A 23,422-nucleotide genomic window follows, 5' to 3' on the forward strand; every position below is an offset into this window, starting at 1 on the left:
CAAAAATGAATATTTAATCAACTCACCCTCAGGTCATCCAAGATGTAAATAAATTTGTTTCTTCACTTTAAACAGATTTGGAAAAATTGACCATTACATATGGACCCTATGCAGTGAATGGGTGCCATCAGAATGAGAGTCCAAACAGGTGCTAAAAACATCACAATAATCCACAATAAAGCCATATAACTCCAGCCCATCAATTAAAGTACTGAGAAGTGAAAAGCTGCATTTGTAATAAACAAATACGTTTGTAACTATCTTCAAAGATGACTTCTCTACCATTGTATTTTCTTGTCATATATCATTTCATATTATCATCTCATATCATATCATATCATATCTTATCATGTCACATCAAAGAGCCCGTGAGATCGTGTGAAAACTAAAGCCCACTGCTAATTGGCTGATAAAGACCCTTGATTGCATGGAATTAAGAGAGGATTACAGTTCACTCAAACAATACCTCCGCCCCCTCATCCCTCGCTTGGCTCCTGGCTGCAGGGATGGGATCTCGCTCCTTGGGCTGGTAGCCTCTTGGAGTATACTGGTTCATTTGCTTGTGTCAAGAATAGCCTACTTTCAGGCTTAGCAGCAGGAAATTTGCTCGTAGCCTCATTGTAATGATTAATAATAGTTCAGACATTGCTGGATAATTCATTTAAAGTATAAGTGTAATTTAGATCCTATGAAAATATTTAGGTGATGAAGAAGAGGGAAAAGTTTTCCTAGTTTACAACAACCCACATAAAGAGTGTAAAGTTTTTAAGCCTGTTAAGACTTATTCATACTATACTAAAGGCACTATGTTAACAGAATGAATAAACTTGTTTATTATGTGTTCTATGAGCATTTAATTATTTACCCTATATTTTATTATTTTTCCAAGGACCACATAATGTTGTAGTCCTGTTCCACTTTAAGATTGCGTGCTTGCTCTCTCTCTCTCTCTCTCTCTCTCTCTCTCTCTCTCTCACACACACACACACACACACACACAGAGAGAGAGAGAGAGAGAGAGAGAGAGAGAGAGAGAGAGAGAGAGAGAGAGAGAATATGCGTGTGTGTTGTGTTTCGTTCGTGCATCAAGATGGCGGTGGCTCCTGACAGCAGAGTGCTCTCCTACAGTGTTTATAAATGGAGCTCGTACTCCTCTACATATTTACCCGAGTGAGTAACGCACATTAAACACTCACGTTGAGACTGCTCCTAAATATGGATACACAGTTTATATCTCTGTAATATTAATCAAATATATGGCTTTATCTAACCAGTGGGCCGGGGTACAGCAGACGGGTACATAAAAAGCAGCAGCAAATGTATTACTGCAAGCAACAAAGCAAACGAACATCTAATTTTACATATTAATGTGCATAATTTAGATGTGAAAGTCGGGAAACGGCTATACATGTGTGGAAATGTGCAGATGTGACAGTCATGTTAGCATGCTAGGTTAGGCTAGTATGAAGCAGCCCATGTTAATTTATACAAATAACACGCCTGAAGTAACTTACATCTAATGTTTTTATGTTTCATATCATTATACAGATCATGATGCTCTTTTAAGAACCTGGCAGGTGTCTCACTGCACTGCGTTTATTTATAGTTGAAGTATAAATCAGAACTGCAGTATGTAGCCGGTTAGCTAAATGGCTAACGTTAGAAGTAAACAAGAAGCTAAAAGTAAACAAACCGTAAATCGTCGAATGACATTTATCTATTTAAAAAATATTTGGTGGAAATACATCTAAATTATAATGTTACCAGTACTGTTTTGAAATACATCAATGTATAAATAAGCTATGGTGACTACAGCTAAACCGTTGGAATATGACACTGAGAGTCGCTATTTTTATCCCGTTTTAATCTTTGTCTGTTACTGTTAATCTACAATATTATATAAAAATACTTCATTGAGCAAATTTATTTAACAAGGGCATCTGTACCAAATATGCTGTTATTTCCAGCTATCTAGCAAGGCATGAAGTAGCAGAGTTTGGAAACAAGTGAGCTGCCAAGACAGCTTATGAAACGCGGTCTCTCACGTTTTGAAACACAGCCAATGAGCTGGTAGTTATTTGCGGTCTAACCCATGCAATTTGTGTCATGTAAAATGGATCATGTATAACTAATTTACATACCTTCTTTGTAATCCTTGTGTTGGATATGACAACTAGAGCGAATGTGCTGTAGTAGACTGATAAACAGTGCACACGTTCATGCATTAGTCAGTGGCATATACTGTTGTGTGACACCTGGGTACTCTTGCCAGGGTTTTTTTTTTTTTGGTTTTCACACCAAGCTTACATGCTTTATGAACTTTATTTGGTAAGCAGAACTGTGTTGGACTTTGCATAACCAGCATAATACAATTGCAAGCATACTTGAGTAAACAAGGCATTTTGTGCATGTATTCATCTAAAAAGTTGTCAGTGCACTGGATGGTTATGCATTCATGGTGACAGCTTAATGCTGTGGAATTTCTGCACAACTTTTCTATTTTGCATGCAAGAAAAAGTGTGGAAAAAAAGTTTGAAAGAATGTTTGTGGTACATTAAACTTTTCTTTAACTCGTTCTTATTTTGTTTGATTGCAGGAATATTTTAGTGGACAAACCTAACGATCAGTCTTCCAGGTGGTCATCTGAGAGCAACTACCCTCCACAGGTAAATTCTGCTTACGCCTTTCAATTTTTAGGTGAGCTGGATAATAGTTTCTGTATCAGAGTTATTATTATTGTTTACAAAAGAAAAAAAATTAACTGAATTTAAAAAAGTAAAGTTATTGTATTTCAGCTAGTTGCTAGGGCATCAATTTCGTTTTCTTTTAGTTTAAGTTCTAAAATAACTAAAACTGCAATACAATTGTATAAGAACTATAAATATAAAAAAATAATAAAAATGACAAAAACACACAGCCAAATAAAAAAAAACATTAACTTAAATGAACATGAAAACACGAAACATAAAAAAACGAATTCAAAATTTCCATAAAACCCATAATAGTATATCAATGATACTACAATTACACTTTTATTCAGATTTTCATATTATTTGTCCTGCAAATGCTTTCCATTATTAAGGGCATCTCTCACACTCAAAGTGCTACAATGCTATGTGAAAGTAAAACATCTCAAAATAATTATTTCCAAAAAAGAGAGAAAATGATAAAAGGTCTTTGTTACTTAAAGGGTTAGTTCGCCCAAAAATGAAAATTATGTCATTAATAACTCACCCTTATGCTGTTCCAAACATGTAAGACCTCCTTTTATCTTCGGAACACAGTTTAAGATATTTTAGATTTAGTCAGAGAGCTCTCAGTCCCTCCATTGAAGCTGTGTGTACGGTATACTGTCCATGTCCAGAAAGGTAAGAAAAGCATCATCAAAGTAGTCCATGTGACATCAGAGGGTCCGTTGGAATTTTTTGAAGCATCGAAAATACATTTTGGTCCAAAAATAGCCAAAACGACGACTTTATTCAGCATTGTCTTCTCTTCCGTGTCTTTGTGAGAGAGAGTTCAAATCAAAACAGTCTGGATATCCGGTTCGCGAACGAATCATTCAGTTCACCAAATCGAACTGAATCGTTTTAAACGGTTCGCATCTCTAATACACATTAATCCACAAATGACTAAGGCTGCTAACTTTTTTAATGTGGCTGACACTCCCTTTAAGTTCAAACAAACCAATATCCCGGAGTAAGTCATGTACTCAAACAGTACATTGACTGAACTGCTGTGAAGAGAGAACTGAAGATGATCACAGAGCCGAGCCAGATAACGAACAAAACATTGACTCGTTTGACGATTCGTGAACTGAGGAGCTGATGATACTGCGCACATGTGATTCAGCGTGCAGCAAACCGACACACAGAGCGTCTGAACCGAACTGATTCTTTTGGTGATGGATTCTGAACTGATTCTGTGCTAATGTTATGAGCGCGGGTAAACCGAAGGCTTGAATCAAGGGCAATCATCGCAAATGACGCCGTTACGTCGAGCGCAAAAGAACCGGTGAACCGTTTTCTTCAACCGGTTTATTGAATCGAACTGTCTGAGAGAACTACTGGTGATCCGAACACCGATGCAACCGGTTCTTGACTCGTGAACGAGTCAGTCTATTGTTCATTATCTGGCTCGGCTCGGTGTTCATCTTCACAGCAGTTCAGTCAGTGTACTGTTTGAGTGCATGCATTACTCCGGGATATTGGTTTGTTTGAACTTGGAGGGAGTGTCAGCCACATTAAAAAAGTTAGCAGCTTGAGCTTAGGTAATTTGTGGATTAATGCGTATTAGAGATGCGAACCGTTTAAAACGATTCAGTTCGATTTGGTGAACTGAATGATTAGTTCGCGAACCGGATATCCAGACTGCTTTGATTTGAACTCTCTCTCACACAGACACGGAAGAGAAGACAATGCTGAATAAAGTCGTCGTTTTGGCTATTTTTGGACCAAAATGTATTTTCGATGCTTCAAAAAATTCCAACGGACCCTCTGATGTCACATGGACTACTTTGATGATGTTTCTCTTACCTTTCTGGACATGGACAGTATACCGTACACACAGCTTCAATGGAGGGACTGAGAGCTCTCGGACTAAATCTAAAATATCTTAAACTGTGTTCCAAAGATAAAAGGAGGTCTTACATGTTTGGAACAGCATAAGGGTGAGTTATTAATGACATAATTTTCATTTTTGGGTGAACTAACCCTTTAAGTATTGATGTTTGGCTGCAGAGATGTCTATTTCAGTTATGACATTGTTGATATTAACATGCCTGGTTGTGTTGAAATTTCCATTTATTGACAATGTGCCTTGCTTTCATCTTTGTTTTTTGTTTTTTTTTTTGGAAAGAGGAAGCCTCTTTTATTTGCTGTCCTTGTGGCACAGACCATTGCAGCAAAGACAGACTTGTGGTTAGTCAATAAGGAAATCGAAAGTGCGTGTTGGCAGTACAGTAACACGCACCCTCAACTTTTAACCTCTAACCCAAACTCAAAGCCTTGTGTTTTCTCAATCATGTCCTTCCACTCTCATCCTTTCACTTAAAGTACAGTTACACTCTGCAGAGATCAGAGTTTTCCGAAATCATAGTTCCTGTCATTATCCAGTATTTTCTTTTCCCAGAAATGACCTCTCTACATGTTTTAAATCATTATAGAAAGTTCAATCAATATTTCTTCCGTGGGTTAAATGCTGAATGTTGGAAAACCTTTTTGTTTTTTTTCCCCAAGCTCTTAGTGCAGGCGGCCATCAGTGCTGGTGGATGGAATATTGCAGTCAGTCTGTGTGAAATATTTTCCTCACCCTTCCCGTCTTCAGTGACGTAGCCCATTCATTTTTAGGGTCTCTATGCAAGCTGCGTTTGTTCCGGACAATATTTTACAAGCTGTGATTATGGGCTGTTCTGTCATAGATGTCTACAGTTGATTAAATTGTTTTCATGAGGGCAGCATGAGTAATAAATCACTCCTGCCCACCTGCACCTGAAGAGGCTCTTATCACTCACAGTATATGGCCATTTTGATTTAGTGTGCCTTTAAATGCACCAGAAACACAATAATATCTCTTCCTTGTGTTTTGTAATGTTCACAGAGGAACGTAAGATGTGTAAGTAATTGAGGAAAAATACCCGAAAAATGGCCCGCACAACTTTTTGTCCTGTTTTCCAGGTTTTGTGAAGACTGTTCAAAAATGATTGGGGCTGCCAAGATTTTTAGAAAGAAGTCTCTTTTGCTCATCAAGATGGCATTTATTTGATTAAAAATACAGTAAAATACATGTTTTGAAATTATTACATTTTAAAATAACTGTATTTCATTAATATATTTTAATGTCATTTATTCCTGTGATGCAAAGCTTAGTTCTCAGCACTTGTTAGTCACAGAAATCATTATAATATGAAGGATTTTTCTTTGTTATTAGTGTTGAAAACAGTTGTGCTGCTTAATTTTTGTGCAAACAGTAAGTAGAATAGAAAGTTACAATGTTTATCTGACAAGTACACTGTACATACACTGACAAGCTGCGCAATATCGCGTTCATTATCGAAGGCGATTCATCTGGGAAAAGGATTGCGATATTGCGTAGCTTGTCAGTAATCTACGGCTCTGTCTATTAAATCCCACTCCATTTGAAAGCAGGTAATTTAGCACTAATCACGGAACCAGATTTACTGACTAGATGAGCATGATCATATCGGTAGATATATCGCCCAGCCCTAATGCTAGTTTTGAGGGGAAACTGACCAAAATTACATTTATTATTCACTGAAAATATGCACCCTGTTATGGCTTTCAAATCGTCTTCGTGCTTTTGTTACAAAACATACCTGATGTGTGACTTTAAACCTGAGCAGTGATGAATGATATTAGAAATAGGTCTAGATTTACTGTTGTGGTAAAGGTGAAGTTTTTAAACGAACTGTTAAGTTATTATGTTATGGATGAAAATTGATCGTTGTGGCTAGAACATGTCGGATTAGAGTTGCTTTGGTGTAACAATTTTTTTTTTTTTCTGCCACTCAGTACTTGATCTTAAAACTGGAGAGACCAGCTATCGTTCTGAGCATAACCTATGGCAAATATGAGAAAACCCACGTGTGCAACCTGAAGAAGTTCAAAGTGTTCGGAGGCATGAGCGAAGAAAACATGACAGAACTCTTGTCTAGGTGAGACTGGTGGGAGAATGTTAGTTTGTGATTACAATCTACTTACATGCTAATCTTTATGCCAGATAAACTTTACGGACTCTAGCATCTCAAGAGCAGGTGATCGGATATACTTAACTTACTAATAGAGCACCAGAACACAAACATTTGTGTTTCTTGCGATGTGAGTAATGTTTGGGGAAATGGCTTCTTGTGATGTGGTGAGGTCATTGACTGTCTTTCTCATCTAATCCTAGTGGCCTTAAGAATGACTTCAACAAGGAGACATTCACGCTAAAGCACAAGATTGATGAGCAGATGTTTCCCTGCAGGTTCATTAAAATAGGTGAGTGTTTACAGAAAGAGTGAACTAAAGACACAGTGAACTCATGCGATGACACATTTAGGGGAAAGATCACATCACATGATTTCTGAGGTAGACAATGAGTTAAATGAGTGATTGAATGACTCTGCAAGTCTTTGATGGAACAAATGAGGGCTTGTGTGAACGCTGAACTCCTTTTTCTCTTGTAATATTCCAAGCTGTGTGTTTCAGACATTGAAATCTCTTTTGACAATGGAAAATGACATATATATATATATATATATATGATAAATGCATACATATATACACACACACACACACACACACAAACACACACAGAGCTTTGTAGTAACTGATTACATGTAATCTGGATTACGTAATCAGATTACAAAACTCAAGTACTTGTAATTAGAGTAAACTACTTTTTAAAATACTCATAATCAGACTACAGGTACTTTTTTATGGATTACACGATTACATTTTATTTACACAATGGTAATAAGTTCATTGCTTGATAAATCATTGATTCTCCTAAATTTCCTTTTTTCTTCTTCTTCTTTTTTTAGTCTTTTTCAAGATTCATGTTTGCAATGTAGCTATTTTTTGTGTTTTTCATTGATACGTTCATATGCACTTCTAGTGTTTTATTACATTAAATATTTAACCTGGCAATGATATTGCTGTGAATTTCATGTTTTTCAATATTGGTTTTTGTAGTGTAGCTGTTTTCTAAGTTTACTTAATTATAAGTAACTAATTATAAGTTTTATTCAGTGTTACTAGCAATTACTAATAGCAAGGCACATAAGTGTTAGTATTTTGTAAGTATTAACTGTCCATACATTGTACTTGAAAAAGAAGCTATTGTGGGCTCTTGATGGTGAATTAAGTATATTTTGTGGAATATATTTTATCTTTGTAAATGTCAAAATAGTACACGATTAGACTAATTCAATATATGTGATATCAAATAAGGGTTAGCACAAATGTAATCTAAATGTAATCCAAAAGTAATCAGATTACGTTACCAAAAATGTGTAATCTAAGAGATTATATTACTGACAACAAATTTTGTCATGTAATATGTAATCAGTAACTGATTACAATCCAAATGTAATCTACCCATCTCTCTCTCTCTCTCTCTCTCTCTCTCTCTCTCTCTCTCTCTATATATATATATATATATATATATATATATATATATAAAATAAAAAAAATTTATATTATTTTATATATATATATATATATATATATATATATATATATATATATATATATATATATATATATATATATATATATATATATATATAAAATTTATATTATTTTTTTTAAGCAAAGTGTGAATGTCCTCTCTTGATGCTGTCTGTGTGTGTTTGGTTACGTACAGTGCCTCTGATGTCATGGGGGCCCAGCTTTAACTTTAGCATCTGGTATATTGAATTACACGGCATAGAAGATCCAGACGTTGTCCAGCCCTGCCTTAACTGGTACAGTAAGGTGAGTGGTTTCCGAACATCCACATCCATCTTTGAGGATGAATGCAACAAAGAAATGTCAAGTTCTTAATTCATCCCAAAATCAAAAGACGCATTCTAAGACCATTCAAATTGTTATTTTTTTTGTTTTATTATCCCGTCTGTATGCAATGATACCGAATGAGGTGAAATTCTGGATCTAAAAATGGGTGGCAAATACACACACACAAACACACACACACACGTCTATCTTAAAAGAATATAAAAGTTAACATGCTGTGTAATAGAAATTGCTTTATTTCAGATTATGCCATTATTAACCACCCACTGCTTAAAGATAATCACACATAAGTCACGCAGCATGGGAATTAAAGTAATATATATTTCCTGTTTCTTTATTTAAGTAAACTGCGTCACTTTCTTCGTTCGTCATAACCATTAACAGTTTTTAAATTGCCAAGCTGTTTCAGTAAGAAAAACATTCTAGTTTTATAATGCTCGCACTCAATTTGCGCAGGCAGTTTCATGCAATATTAAACTTGGAATGATGGCACGTTACAGTTAAAGTGCTATTTTTTTTTTTTTTTTTTTTTTCCTGATAGTACCGTGAACAGGAGGCCATCCGCCTGTGCCTGAAACACTTCCGGCAGCACAACTACACAGAAGCCTTCGAGTCCCTGCAGAAGAAAACACGGATCGCTCTAGAGCATCCCATGCTCACACACCTCCATGAGCGGCTGGTCCTCAGAGGAGACTTTGACGCCTGCGAGGAGCTCATAGACAAAGCTGTGAGAGGTACCTCACCCTGTGTTTCATCATATGGATCTGTGCCACATTCATTAAATAGGGAATGTGGGCATGTTGGTTCACTGTAGGAAACAGAATGGTTCTGGATTATAATCGTGTCACGTTGCAAGCCAGTACATCCTTGTTGACATTGTATTTCAAATACAGTTGGGCTCTGCTTGAACGGTCTTGAACGGTTTCACTTGACGCAGACTAGACCTGATTTTAGTGTGTTAGAAGTGTTATATTTTTTAAATGCGCTGCTCCCACTGTTAGAGAGATTTTGATCAACTTGCAGCATTATTGCACAATTGCAGTATTATACAGCAGATTGTACTTCAAAAAGACGCAAAGATTTAGTTTCTCATATTCTCACTATTTAAATAGTGATTTAATTACTGCTTTGCAAAACTTGTTTTTCCACATACACCTACCTGAACTAATGTTTGCCTGTTGTACTGACTGAAGGGTGCAGGTTAAAAAATAAGGAACTATGGATTGTATATATTTGAACATTCTCATACATTCTAAATAAGACATTGAGTCATAATGATAAAAAACACCAACATACTGCTTTTTGACACAAGCCTGTGGGTGGTTTCACAGTTGAGAGTTATAGTTTCCATAACAGTGTTGGGCATAAGTTCAGTAATGTGCAACTTAAACATTCACCTGGTTATGATTCAACCTGCAGAATGTGTGTCCGCAAAACACTTCATGCAATCTATTTGCAAGACATTTGCAGAAATGTTGTTTAAATTTAAAATAAACCTTGGAATATTTAGATTGATTTATAAAATGGTGTGGTACTTTACATGGAGCATTGTATTCTAATTGCCATCTGTTTAAAACTCCAATCTGAATGAAAATGCTCCATGTAAAGACCTCAATTGGAATAGAAATGCCCAAATCTAAAGATTTCAATCGGGTTGAGGGGGTTGGCATAAACCTTTTCCAATCATTTCGATATGACGTGAGCACATGATTGGATTGAAAACCAAAACTGGAAAGTTTTGCTCATATGCAATGAAGTAGAAATGACAAAATGATGCATGACACATGTTGAACCATTTGTTATTGTTGTTAAATATAATAAATGACTGTTGTGTCACTTTATTTGGCCTTTATGAAGCATTGAAGCAAAGACAATATTACACAGAGACTGTCCATGGGTATTACAATGAATGGGAGGAAGTGCCACACTCAGTTAGATCTTTCTTGTGAAGGAAGTCCTGCCTTCCAGTAAAAAGAGCCAATCATTAATCATATAGGTTGTTTTTTTTTTGTTATAGTTTTCTTTCACCATCCTTTGCACAGCAACCCACTTTTGTGCAATTTAAGGTTAAGAAATTTTATGAAAATCTGATGTCAGCTTTAATTGGTATAAAATATGTTGTTTTACTGTGACCTCGGTGAGCAATTTTAGAAATATCAGTCCTCCCCCATTCAAGTACATGACCGAATTCAAGTAGTATGACCGAAATAGCTGCTCAGACTGAGGCATTGCGATCGAATATGGCCATAGAGTGAACTGACTTGTTGTTAACTGGCTTTTCTTTGGACAAAACAGAGGCTTGAGCCACTGGTTGATCCACTGTCCGGCTAGTCAAGAACTTAACCCTGTGTTAGAATGGGATAGGCGAAAGTGTTTGACGCGGCGTTCACAGTTGTGTTCAATGTTCTTACATGTTCTCTTATGTGGTCACAGTGTATATTTACGGTAAATAGAACCTAATGTACACTTGGATTGTTTCCCGCTCAGGGAGCATGCATTAGCAAATTAAAGTGCGCACTTGACTCTTTATCTGTTCTCTTCCAGATGGTTTGTTTAATCAGTACATCAGCCAGCAGGATTATAAGCCACGCTGGAGTCAGATCATCCCCAAATGTAACAAAGGTAGGACAGAACACACAAGTGGCGGCCTCTTGCTCTGAATCTGAATGCTGGACTCCAGGGAATCCTTGTCTGCTGTATTAAATGACTTAAGGGCTGTACTGATATTCAGTGTGTGTCTTGTTCCTGAAACACACAACTCTCAATTCCCTTCTGTTCTTCTTCTTTTTTTCTGATTAGGTGATGGTGATGATAACAGGCCGGGCATGAGAGGAGGTCATCAGATGGTCATTGATGTTCAGACAGGTAGGTTTGATTTAGGCGGTTATCGCGGCACTATTTAGCTTGTTCTGTCTTGCTTGTAGTGGAATGCATGCTAAGACTGCATTAAGTCCTGCTGTTGCGAGTTAAGGGCTGTTTTAAATGTGCGTGTGAATCTGTGAGCTGCTTGTTAGAGGAACAATCGATCCCCGCAGCCCTCATGTGGCTCTGTGCATTCAAACTGACCTCAAGTAACCCGCTGTACAGCTCAGCTGACGCTCAATAGCTCAAACAACTGTCTCTGCTTATCACCATGGCGACATCAGCCTTCCAACCTCAGCACACAGCTGCCTTTCAAGAATATGATGATTTATAACCGCTTTTAAAATACCATGAAAGTTTTTATCCTTTGATTTCATATTGAATTTCTTGTAAAGGTGTAAAACGCCTCACCCACTCATCATCGCTTTCTCTTTCTGTTTTTTTTTTCTATTCGCCTCTTTGTTCTGCAGAAACTGTGTATCTGTTTGGTGGCTGGGATGGAACGCAGGACTTGGCTGATTTCTGGGCGTACAGTGTGAAGGAGAACCAGTGGGCCTGCATCTCCAGGGATACAGAGAAAGAGGTAAGAGAGAAAGTAAAGAAGATTGCTTTCGATTATGACTCAGCTGATTGGCACAAAAACCCCCTAGATGTTTCTTTCCATTGTGCTGTTGAGTTTCGCATACTTCGCTGTGCTTTCTGTGCACAGTTCACCGAGTGATGTTGTACTCCTTCATCTGTAGGTTATTTAGATGGGGGGGTTTTGACTCGTAGTTGTTTGTGAATGAGGAAGAGAATGAAGTGATTGTAATGGAAAATATGTAGAGTGACACCACACAATGCTGATGGAAGTTATAATGGAGATCTCTTTGGCTGCTGAAATCTGTATATAGTCTTGTACACTCTCCAGCTTAGACTAAGAGCTGCCCATGAATGCAGAAAGGGCCTGTCTGACTGATATGTGATATGGCCAACCGCAGTTGTTTGCCTTATGGGATGTTTCAGGGTGGGTACATCTGAATGAATGGTCTCACAAAAGTAGACCATCTCTCACAAATGGCTGTGCAGACTACAAAGATTTTTTTTTTTTCAGTATTTTATTTTATTTTTCACAAGTATAACTGACAACAATGTGTAAATTACTTATCTAGGTTACGTGCCAGTAAATTTGATAACTTTAATCTCGCAAATTTTGTATATTCCAGTGACTAGTTTTTCTTAGAGAACACATTCCTGGTCCTGGTACCTTCTAAAAACATTCTTATCTGAGAGACTAATTAAAGGAATAGTTCACCCAAAAATAAAAATTCTGTCATTAATTACTAGGGTTGGGATTGGGAATTGTTAGAAATTTTCCGGTTCCATTAAAAATGCACAATTCTCAACTACTCAATGCTCAGTACTGTTCATTACTTGCTGTCAGCTTAATTTAAAGGTTGGCCATGTCAAAATTCAACATATATTACAGTAAACAAATTTTCAGGTTCTGATTCCGGTTCCATTTAAATGAACTATTAGTATGTTTTTACTATTTTACCTTCATTGAATGTAGTATTGCTGGAAGGTAGTGAGTAATGTTAGTCCATCAATCAGCATGTGCTTCAAAGTTGATGTTTTTTACACCACCAATAACATTTTGCTTTTCAAGCAGGAATAAGCTGGTTGGCCATATAGTCCCTTATGGGCTGAGAGACACCTGTCATTTCCCTAAATTAATTAAATATAAACTGTTATACTTATAACCATGTAAACACACTCTCCATAAAGCCCCTATTTTACAAATAATAATGGAGTCAGGAGATGGTGTGATGCAATTTTGAAACATTTTAAATGCATGAAAATAAATATTTTCTCTTTTGACCTGTACACTAAATAATCTATCCCTCATAATTGCACAACAATAGAAGTATATTTTTAGTGGTCCAAGATGAAGTCAGTATGTATATTAATGACAGTATGGGACAAATATAATGTAATTCAGTGGCAGAAGGTTCAGCAGTGTGAGGTGCGAGTGCGCGTACAGTCGAGGGAAACGTGTTCGTTATCTAAAGACACTGCGGCATGGCGAGTCTGTGGAGTGCGCATTGGAAACAATGTGCTCAGTAATTTTTAGAGAGGCAGGGTGGCATTTCTGTTATTCGGTTTGTGACATTCTTTACGGGAAACGCCTATTTATCAGAACACTGGCGCAAGGCTGATCACAGCGCTTGGTCACATGTTGCACCAGAACCATTTTCGAAACGTAGAAATTGCTCACAGTTCCAGTTCTTTTGAAAAAACAAAACCAGAACAGTTCCCGACACTACTAATTAGTCATCCTCATGTTGTTTATCTTCGAAACACAAATTGAGATGTTTTTGATGAAATCTGTGAGCTTTGTTACACTGCATAGACAGCAATGCAACTGTTCAAGGCCCAGAAAAAGTAGTAAAGACATTGTAAAAAATAGTCCATGTGACATCAGTGCATCAACCTTCATTTTGTGAAGCTATTACAATACTTTTTGTACTAAAAGAAAACAAAAATGATGACCTTTTCAACAATTTCTTCTCTTTTTTTTTTTTTGTCAGTCTTCAACACATTCATGACAGTACCACGATGAATGAGAAATAGTTGAATAAAGACTTTATTTTAGTTTTCTTTGTGCACAAAAAGTATTCTTCTAGCTTCATAAAATTATGGTTGAACCACTGATGGACTATTTTTAGGGTGTCTTTCTTTGCTACCTTTCTGGGTCTTGAATGTGGTAGTTGCATTGCTGTCTATGAAGAGTCAGAAAGCTCTCGGATTTCATAAAACCGATTCAAAAATATCTTAACTTCTGTTCTGAAGATGAACAAAGGTATTACCGGTTTGGAGTGCCATGAGGGTGAGTAATTAATGACAGAATTAAAATTTTTGGGTGAACTATCCCTTTAAAAGCTAAAAAAAGGGTTTTGTGTTGAAAAAACTAGATTTTTTTTTGCTATATGTATCAGTTGATCTATGGGTGATCTGACTTAGAGGCAAAATCTATAAAGGTTGTTATATATTTGTTTTAGAACGGTCCCAGTGCTCGGTCGTGTCACAAAATGTGCATTGACTCTCAGCGGAGACAAATCTACACGCTGGGCCGTTATCTGGACTCCTCTGTCAGAAACAGCAAGTCACTAAAGAGTGACTTCTACTGCTATGACATTGACGCCAACACATGGACTCTCCTAAGTGAAGACACGTCCGCTGATGGAGGACCCAAACTCGTGTTCGACCACCAGGTATGTGTTTTATATGGATATATGCCCACACACCACCAGGAGTCTCCCTTGTACAGGTTAATGATGAACAGTTCCGTATCTCTCAGGTATTTGGACAAACCTTCTGTCTTTCTCTCTCTCTCTCTCAGATGTGCATGGACTCTGAGAAACACATGATTTACACTTTTGGTGGTCGCATTCTGACGTGTAACGGCAGCGTGGATGACAGCCGAACGTCAGAACCTCAGTTCAGCGGACTTTACGCATATCACTGTCAAGCTGGCAGCTGGAGTCTGCTCAGAGAAGACTCGTGTAACGCCGGGCCGGAGGACATCCAGTCCCGCATCGGACACTGCATGCTCTTCCACACGGTCTGTCTCCTTAGTAATGACCCATAAAGCACTCGCTCTGAGCTGCAACTCAGATATGTTGCATGTTGACTTCATTTTTTGATAGATGCATTTGTGGCTTTTCTGGTATGAATTAGGACTCATTCTCTCTCTCTCTCTCTCTCTCTCTCTCTATTAATATATATATATAGAACAACATTTCCCAATAAGATAGTTGATTACAAAAATGGTTTTTAGACAGATGAGTGGTGAGTTTTTTTAATTTATTGGTGTTTATTGGTTTAAGTTTATTGGTGCTAAGTGGAATTTATGGGTGGTTTTGACAACAAATTTGATTTGACAATTTTTCGTTTCTCTCCCACAGAGAAATCGCTGCCTGTACGTTTTTGGAGGTCAGAGGTCCAAAACGTACTTGAATGATTTCTTCAGTTACGACGTTGATGGTGACCACGTGGAGATCATCTCAGATGGCACCAAGAAGGACTCGGGCATGGGTATGATGTCATTAGCAAGATGATTTTTTTGTGTGTCTTTTTTTTACGTCATTTCAAGATTTTTTTTTATCACACTGTATAAATAGCTATGTTTCCATCAACCTGCTTTTATGCGCATTTTGAAGTATGGCATCTGAAACAAGAAATGCAAACGCCATATTTTGAAGAAAAAACAGCAAATTGATCTCCTTGCACAGCATCTGAAATGTAATGGTCATTCTTAAATACCCGAGCAAAGTCATCAAAGTATTTCTGTATAACTGCATCCGAGCTGTCTTCCCTTAAATTCATTTCGGAAACTTTGGATGGAAACCCAGCTGATGGCTCTCACAAAGCCGTGCCCTGAGAAGACGCTCCTTAAAAGAAGAGCAGAGGAATCTTAAGCATGAAGGTGACATCATGTTCAGAAATAGAGTTGAATCAGGTGGGGATTATGTCACTGCTGCGGCCAGTTATGTACAGCTGAGGCGAACATGTGATCTGTTGCAGCTAAATCAACTTGACATCAGCAGTCTCCATGATACTGATATACACAGATCTGCTGGTCTGGATGATGGTGATGAGCGTATCTCGTGAGAATAGTCCTGATGAGAGCTAAATATTACAGCACATTCCTGAGCAGGGAGACAAGGTTTTTGAGGTTACAACATTCCTCTGTACAAAGAACACGCATTCTGACTCTCATCAAGAGATTCTCCTCTGAAGACTCGGCATCAAATATACATTTTAATATTTAAAGTCTTCTCTGTTAGATTTGCAGCCTTAGATGAATCTGGTTATGTAAGACTGTATTTCTTTTTTTCCTCGAGAAAATGCTAGTCTTACAGACACTATGTTAAAAGTGTTCAAAGGTATTGCTAAGTGCTTACTACTTAACCCAAGTCTCAGTGATATTCTGGTCCCTGCATAGGGCACAGATCCCTCCCTTAATGAACATTTAAATTTTTAATTTGAGGTTCTGCTTTTTTGCTGTTATTAACTGAAATGAAAACTATTAAAATCAGTTGCAGAATAAAGCTAAAATATTATTATTAGATGAAAAGCCTTAATTAAGATTAGAAATATTGGCAGCTAATTAAAATAAGTTATGTTCGAGGTATTCAAATTATAATAAATGTATTAGAAACTTGACATGCACATAACAAAATGAATAAAACATGAACTAAAATGTAAAAGGAGCACTATCAAAATTATAAAAATAAAAGCTCATTCAAAATACTATTAAATGCTATAAAAGTAAATAAATAATAATAATAAAAAAAACCTTGAAACATCTGTGTCTTTATTAAAAAATCAGTTTGAAGTTCTCAGAACTTTGATTGGCTTCTGAAGAACTGAGTATGTTCTTAGAAAATACTTCATGCCCACGCACTTGTGGTGATTTGCTCACTCGTTTTATTACTCGTCTTAGCCACACATGCATACAAATGAAAATCGCAAGCACAATCAAGTCTTACAACAAAGCAGACTTTGTAAAACGTCGGTGATCAGCTTGGAGAAGAATTTGGTGAGCAGACAGGTCATCATGTCTGCACACCCACATAATGTCCCCCAAATGTTTCTTCGCTTTCTCTATAATCAGTAACGAAAGCATGATATTGTGTCAAGCTTGATGGAACATACCAAATCAAACAGCCAGTTCACAGAGTGGAGAGGCACAGGAGGTGAACGAGTGTGAGAGCTCGGTGAAGCCCGAGAGAGACTGTGCAGACACAGGCCTGTGACACACTTCCTGTTCTCATAAACAGATTGTGTAAAATCTCAATGGGTGACTTGACGCAATGAGAGAGTATAAAAAGACCTCTGTGTTCTCTCTGTTATCGCGTTAGAGAGAGATGTGTGTGCGACGAGGACAGGGGGTGACAGAAAGAGAACAAGAGCTACAAGGCAGCGGAGAGAGACAAAAATAAGACTGAACAAAACACAATTTACCAGGAAGGAAACAGTGAGCCCAAACAGTTTGTTCTTAACCAAACCTTAGAGGAATAGGTTGCCCCCCAAAAATCTTTTATCTTGTAGTTCCAGGACAATGTTTTTTTAAGCATAAAAATTTGTGATTGTAATTAAAAATGGAATTACAGGCCAGATTCTAGCTAAATAAACAAACTCTAAATAAATTATTACAAATTGAAGAGAATAGATACCCTGGAGAGGTTTATTATTATTTCCTTAGTGTTTGTTTAATATTATTATTTCTTTAGTTTTGTATTAATATAATATTAAATATTGTAAACATTAATGTACAGCAGTGCTTGAAAAATTTGAAATATAAATATTTATAAATATATATTTTGTATTTTTATTTAATAGCAATTCAGTTGCATAAAGGTAATAAAAGAATAATGTGAAAACCAACAATAAATACAAAAATAATACAAGTATACAATTACATTCTGTGAATTCACTTGCTAATGCAATATTTAATCAATCTATTTAAAATATTATATATTTTTAAATATTTTGTTTTATTAATATAGTTTAATCAAACATTTTAGAACATTATCAAACAATGTATAAAAATATTGAATATTATATATGGTCATATTTATGTACTAAAGAAATAATGCTAAACTTCATGGCCGATTTACATATTAAACAAATATAGCAAATTTTTTAATTCTGTAATTCATTCACCATTTCCGGGTGGGAAATGACCATTAATATGACCTTTGGTACAGCTTTTGCAGAGTCTGGCTGTAACCATAAAAAATAGAGATGGTTTGCATGGTATTTCCAGTGATCACCCCAAGCTGCTACATCATAATGCTTTAAACCGTTTGTGCCTTCTCTTAATGATCTAAGCTGAAGTCTGTGTTTGTGTTGCAGTACCAATGACAGGATTCACTCAGCGTGCCACCATCGACCCAGAGCTCAACGAGATTCACGTTCTATCAGGACTCAGCAAAGACAAAGACAAGCGCGAGGAGAATGTACGCAACTCCTTCTGGATCTACGACATTGCACGCAACAACTGGTGCGTGAGTTCTTGGACACACTGTTCATCTGTACAGCACCGCACATTGAATGCTAATGAGTTCACTAGACCTGTGTTTATAAGCTGCGGCCAAGAGGACTGCCTACATCGGTAATCCACAGAGCGCTTTCAGGCACTTAATTCCTGAGGTTTAAGATTGCCATACACTGCTGGAAAAGAAGGAAATCTTCAGTTATGATGAAAAAATATGATATTTCCTTCCTGGACTGCATGTTCTCTGTTCAGTGCATTGAACATACATTACAGAGCCAACGATGAGCGTAATTGCCTCGTACAAAACCCCCTTATATAAATTGTTCACACACATTCACATATTTTGAATAAAGCAAGAGCGAAAGTTGTATTTCAAAGGAAAGTCTGACCTTCAGAAAGGGAGTTGGTGACCATCAAACAGGAACAGAATGTTCTCTGCTTGCATGTGGGTCTGGCCGCTCGTGTCTGTGTGTGTGTGTGTGTGTGTATTAAATGTGCTTTGCACTTAAACTGAGGGAGAAAAAAAAGCTTTGTTCTGTACGCTAATTGAAGCAGTTGGCTTATGGCTTCTGAAAAATCAGTCTGTCAGTGTTTCCTTTGGATCTGGTGTACTGGTTTCTGTCTTTTTGTTTATTTGACTGGATTTGGGTGGGTGCGTGTGTGTCCACTTTTCTAGGACAGTATGCACAGTTTAGTATGAAAGACTAAGCCTGTGTGTTTGTCTGCAGGTCGTGTGTTTATAAGAATGACCAGGCGGTGAAAGAAAACCCCACTAAGGCCCTGCAGGAAGAGGAACCTTGTCCTCGTTTTGCTCATCAGCTTGTCTATGATGAGTTGCACAAGGTAATGTAGATCATTGCACTTCCACACCCATTGTCAATATGAATCATGAACAGTGTGGTGGTGTGGTTTAGGATTTTTTTGTCAAATATCCTTACATTTTTGTATGTATTATTTTAACTTCAGGTTTCTTCAATTAAAATGTTTATACTTCTTTTTAAATATTATGTAATCTAAACAATACAATCAAATTATTACAATGTGTGTACTTTTATATTATATTATACTTTAGTATTAATAGAATTACTACTAATAATAATAGTGTTAATATAAAATTAGGCCATTGAAGTCTTAACTAGCTATTTAATCATTTATTTTGTGATATTTAACACAATAAAATAATAAAATTGACTGATAATTATTCTGTTGCCCAAAATGATTGCAAATTACCAGATGCAACGGCTTTCAAATTATAAGGTTTTAACACTTGTAGAGACATGTAAATGTAAATTATATTTACCACAGGCACTTTGACAGCTTAAGCTTATATAACACTAATTTCCTTTATTGCTGTACTGATTAATCAAAGCAATTAGCAGGGGATTGACATGATGATATGGTACACAGGTGCATTACCTTTTCGGTGGAAACCCGGGGAAGTCCAGCTCACCCAAAATGAGATTGGATGATTTCTGGTCCCTAAAGCTGTGTCGGCCTTCCAAAGAATATCTGCTTCGACACTGCAAATACCTCATTCGCAAATACAGGTACAAATATATTTTCATACGAGTACAAAAGTGCTTCCCCTGTTACAATCTGCTGCTCAGTGACTCATCATTCTGACCTCACAGTTCATGATAAAAAACATTGTGCTTAAGAATAATGTTTACTGAATTGGGTCGTCTGAAGCCAAAGATCACTGTCAGATGCTCTTAGTTTCCAAACATCGCTAGGAAAGTGTTTAGATATCTATTCAGTGTTAATATGAAGAACATGCTCTTGCTCTGATCCGACCCAGCTGTATTATGTAATTGCAGTGTCATGCAGCACTGCAGTTAGTGATTAAATTACAGTAGTATTTTTCCATTGGTGCATGTGATTTCTGCACATTTAGTGCCACCTGGTGGCCATATTTGGTTACTTAATGGAATAGAAGTGTACCTAGAAATAAAAAACAAAAAATTGCCAAATTTGTGGATATGTGTTTTTTCATTTAAGCCAAATGTTCACCTTCTGCTTGCTGCCTTCTGTGTGTTTGCAGGTTTGAGGAGAAAGCTCAGACCGAGCCCTTGAATGCACTTAAATACCTACAGAATGATCTGTCTCTTACTGTGGACCACACCGACCCCGATGAGACAAAAGAGGTCAGGACCAAACAAAAAGAAGCTGTTACATTTAAGGATTAAGCATGTATTAAAACTTTAAACTTTTGTTGATTGAGTCCGTTTGTGCATTTATATGTATTTTAATAGTTTGATTCCAGTTGGACTTAAGCAAATATCATGTCAGATACTGAAAATGTATTAGGTCTAATAGATAATTAAAAGTGCTTTCTGTGTGTTTTTTTTTTTCTCCTGTAGTTCCAGCTCTTACCCTCAGCTCTGTTCAAATCCAGCTCAGACTTCATTCCTCTCGGTGAGAGCACTGTTTGATGAATACAACTGTCCTCCAATCATGTTCTTCTATAACTGTGGAAATCAGATGTGCTTTAATATTAATGATGTTTTTCTTCTCTTCATCACAGGTTTTTCAGATGTGGATCAGACGTATGCCCAGCGCACACAGTTGTTCGACACACTTGTCAATTTCTTCCCTGACAACATGACCCCACCCAAGGGTAACCTTGTCGACCTCATCACCCTGTAGCCACACCCCCACACAGTAGACCACACCCTCTTTAGACCTCTCAGACTCCTCCCACCCAAAACAGAGGTTATTTTTCTACATTTTCCACCCGAGGTGTGCCGTGCCCTCCTACTGTGTTTCTTCCTACAGAAGTAATGCCACTTAAACATCACTGAGATTTACTTACAATGCAGAAATATAATTTTCTACTTTGGAGTGCCAGGGTTGTGCTTTTTTATTTTTTTATTTAAAAAAAAAAACTGTCAGAATTAGGTTTAAATTTGCATATCTGCCAAATTGCACACTGAGTTGATTTATTTTTATTTTTAAACAAAGTTGACCTTATTTTTCAGGTCTGTTTGAGTTACATTTTTCAAATTTTCTTTCATACAGGTTGAAATGTAGGTTATAAATCCGAACAGTTTAAATCATAAATGGGTGGATTTGATTTGTGAACTGTGTGATCATCATGTTCGTTTTTGCTTTGCTATTTTAAATCAGATTTTAATGGACAAACACATGTGCGGTGAGCTAGTGGAGGCCGAAGAAAAGATCAGAGTGCCCTCTAGAGTCAGTTCTCTCAGTCTAGTAGATCAGTTCTGTTCACTCTCAGTACTGGATTTAAATACTGGCTTTCATTTAAACCTGCTGCTGCTATTTATTGCTGCCCTGAAATTAGTGCTTTCTTTGACTCTTTAATAGTGATGAAATGCATTATTCCATGATTAAGTTCTCATCCACAGATCTTAAAAGGAATACAGTGACATGTTTAAGGTTTTATGCACAAACATAGGTACACAAGAACTGTTTTCCACTGTGTGTAGGAATGCAAATATTATGATCCTTCATGGCAGCACTTTGTACTTTATAACAGGTCTTTACAGTTATATCCATTAGCGAATGGATAAAGAACACTTTGCTGCAATTAGACGAACTGAAGACGTGGATTATTAGATTTTTTTTTAAATGTAGATTTACTTCAGTTTGTGGCTGCTTTTGACTGTAACTCAATATAGTCCTGTGTTACATATACTTCAGCTTACTGGTACCAACTCAAAGAAGCCTTATTGGGACCACCGGAGACAGAAGAGACCCCTCACTATTTATTATTATTATTTCTTGGTGAACTTTAGCCCTGAATGTCATGTCTTGTGTTTTGTCTCTGTCTATGATGTCATAGAGACGTCTATATGTGCCCTTCATTCCGTATGAGCTTCCGGATTGTTTACAATTCTGGACCGAAGTGTGATAGTCTTCCATAGAGTCCATCTGGATTACTTGGTCTCCATTTGTGTAGTGTTAGTTTAACAGCAGTTATTTTTGTTATTTGTCTCCCTGTGTATGAGTAGGAAGTGTTTGCCCTGCAAAAACAATATTCTGGTAATTGGATCGATCTTAAATTTTCTGTACTTATGGCTTCACCCACGCAGAAACCAAAGGCTCAAGGAACTATGAGACAGTACATTATGCTTCACCCTGCTGATTGTGTCATATCTCAATTCCCTGAACTCAGTATTAGCTGTAATTTGGCTCTGTGGAGATACACTCACAGCGCACTGGAGTGTGGAAGTTTGTGATTGGCCCATACGTGATTTCTAAGATTTATTGCTCTTTATTTCTTTCCTGATGTGAAAGCAATTCTGGTGTATATGATTTGGAAACCAGGGCTTACTTTTGCCTTTCATAGATTTAGCATTGTCTTTGTGCCAGGAAGAAAGTTCCTGAAAAAAATGGGTATGAAAACAGTGAAATCAAATATACACGAGAGGATCGACACTTACAACCGACACTTAATGCCAAAAACGTTTTCTTGCTTTCGGTGTACATTTTTGCAGTCTCAGAGATGAAGTGACTTTTTCTCTTCTTCTCTCCTGGAAATCCTCATCTCGTGGAGCCCCCCCTCAGCGCTTGAGCGAGGGTACCTTGAGATGTCAGCACTACACTGTGGCTCTCATGAATGTGTAGAACCTATTAAAGAACTGCATTGTATGTAATGTACATAAAAGAATAAAGATTGTATTTTGTTCAAGTTTTCTTAAATATTGCCTCGGTCTTCCATTAACGTAAACCTATAAAACGTTATTTAAACAAAATTATGTTCATCTAAGAATACTGAAACAGTGTCATGGTTTCCACAGAGCAATTAAGCAGAACAACCATTTTTAATGTTGATAATAAGAAATATTACTTGAGCAGCGAATGTTTTCTGAAGGATCATATGAGGCTGAAGACTGAAGCAATCACTGCTGAAAACGGTTGTGCATCACAAATAAATTCAAATAAAAATATATATTAAAATGTAAACTCTTTTTAAAATTGTAATTATTTCACTTTTTGCTGTATTTTTTTATAATAAATTAACTTTGGTTAACAT

General features: G+C 36.9%; 1 protein-coding gene across 1 annotated transcript; it reads left to right on the top strand.

Moving 5' to 3' along the window:
* The first annotated feature begins 1,040 nt into the window (after positions 1–1,040).
* mkln1 (muskelin 1, intracellular mediator containing kelch motifs) lies at positions 1,041–23,088 on the top strand. The gene is made up of 18 exons (XM_026240271.1): positions 1,041–1,170; positions 2,597–2,666; positions 6,531–6,673; positions 6,910–6,998; positions 8,368–8,477; positions 9,058–9,250; positions 11,061–11,138; positions 11,316–11,381; positions 11,849–11,961; positions 14,420–14,632; positions 14,761–14,982; positions 15,326–15,455; positions 18,282–18,429; positions 19,152–19,266; positions 19,831–19,970; positions 20,465–20,567; positions 20,784–20,838; positions 20,948–23,088. The coding sequence occupies exons 1-18, from the start codon at positions 1,091–1,093 to the stop codon at positions 21,067–21,069; spliced, it is 2,190 nt and encodes a 729-aa protein (XP_026096056.1). The 5' UTR covers positions 1,041–1,090; the 3' UTR covers positions 21,070–23,088.
* The last annotated feature ends 334 nt before the right edge of the window (positions 23,089–23,422 follow it).

Source organism: Carassius auratus, chromosome 4 (assembly GCF_003368295.1).
Source record: "Carassius auratus strain Wakin chromosome 4, ASM336829v1, whole genome shotgun sequence".
NCBI classification, from domain to species: Eukaryota; Metazoa; Chordata; class Actinopteri; order Cypriniformes; family Cyprinidae; genus Carassius; species Carassius auratus.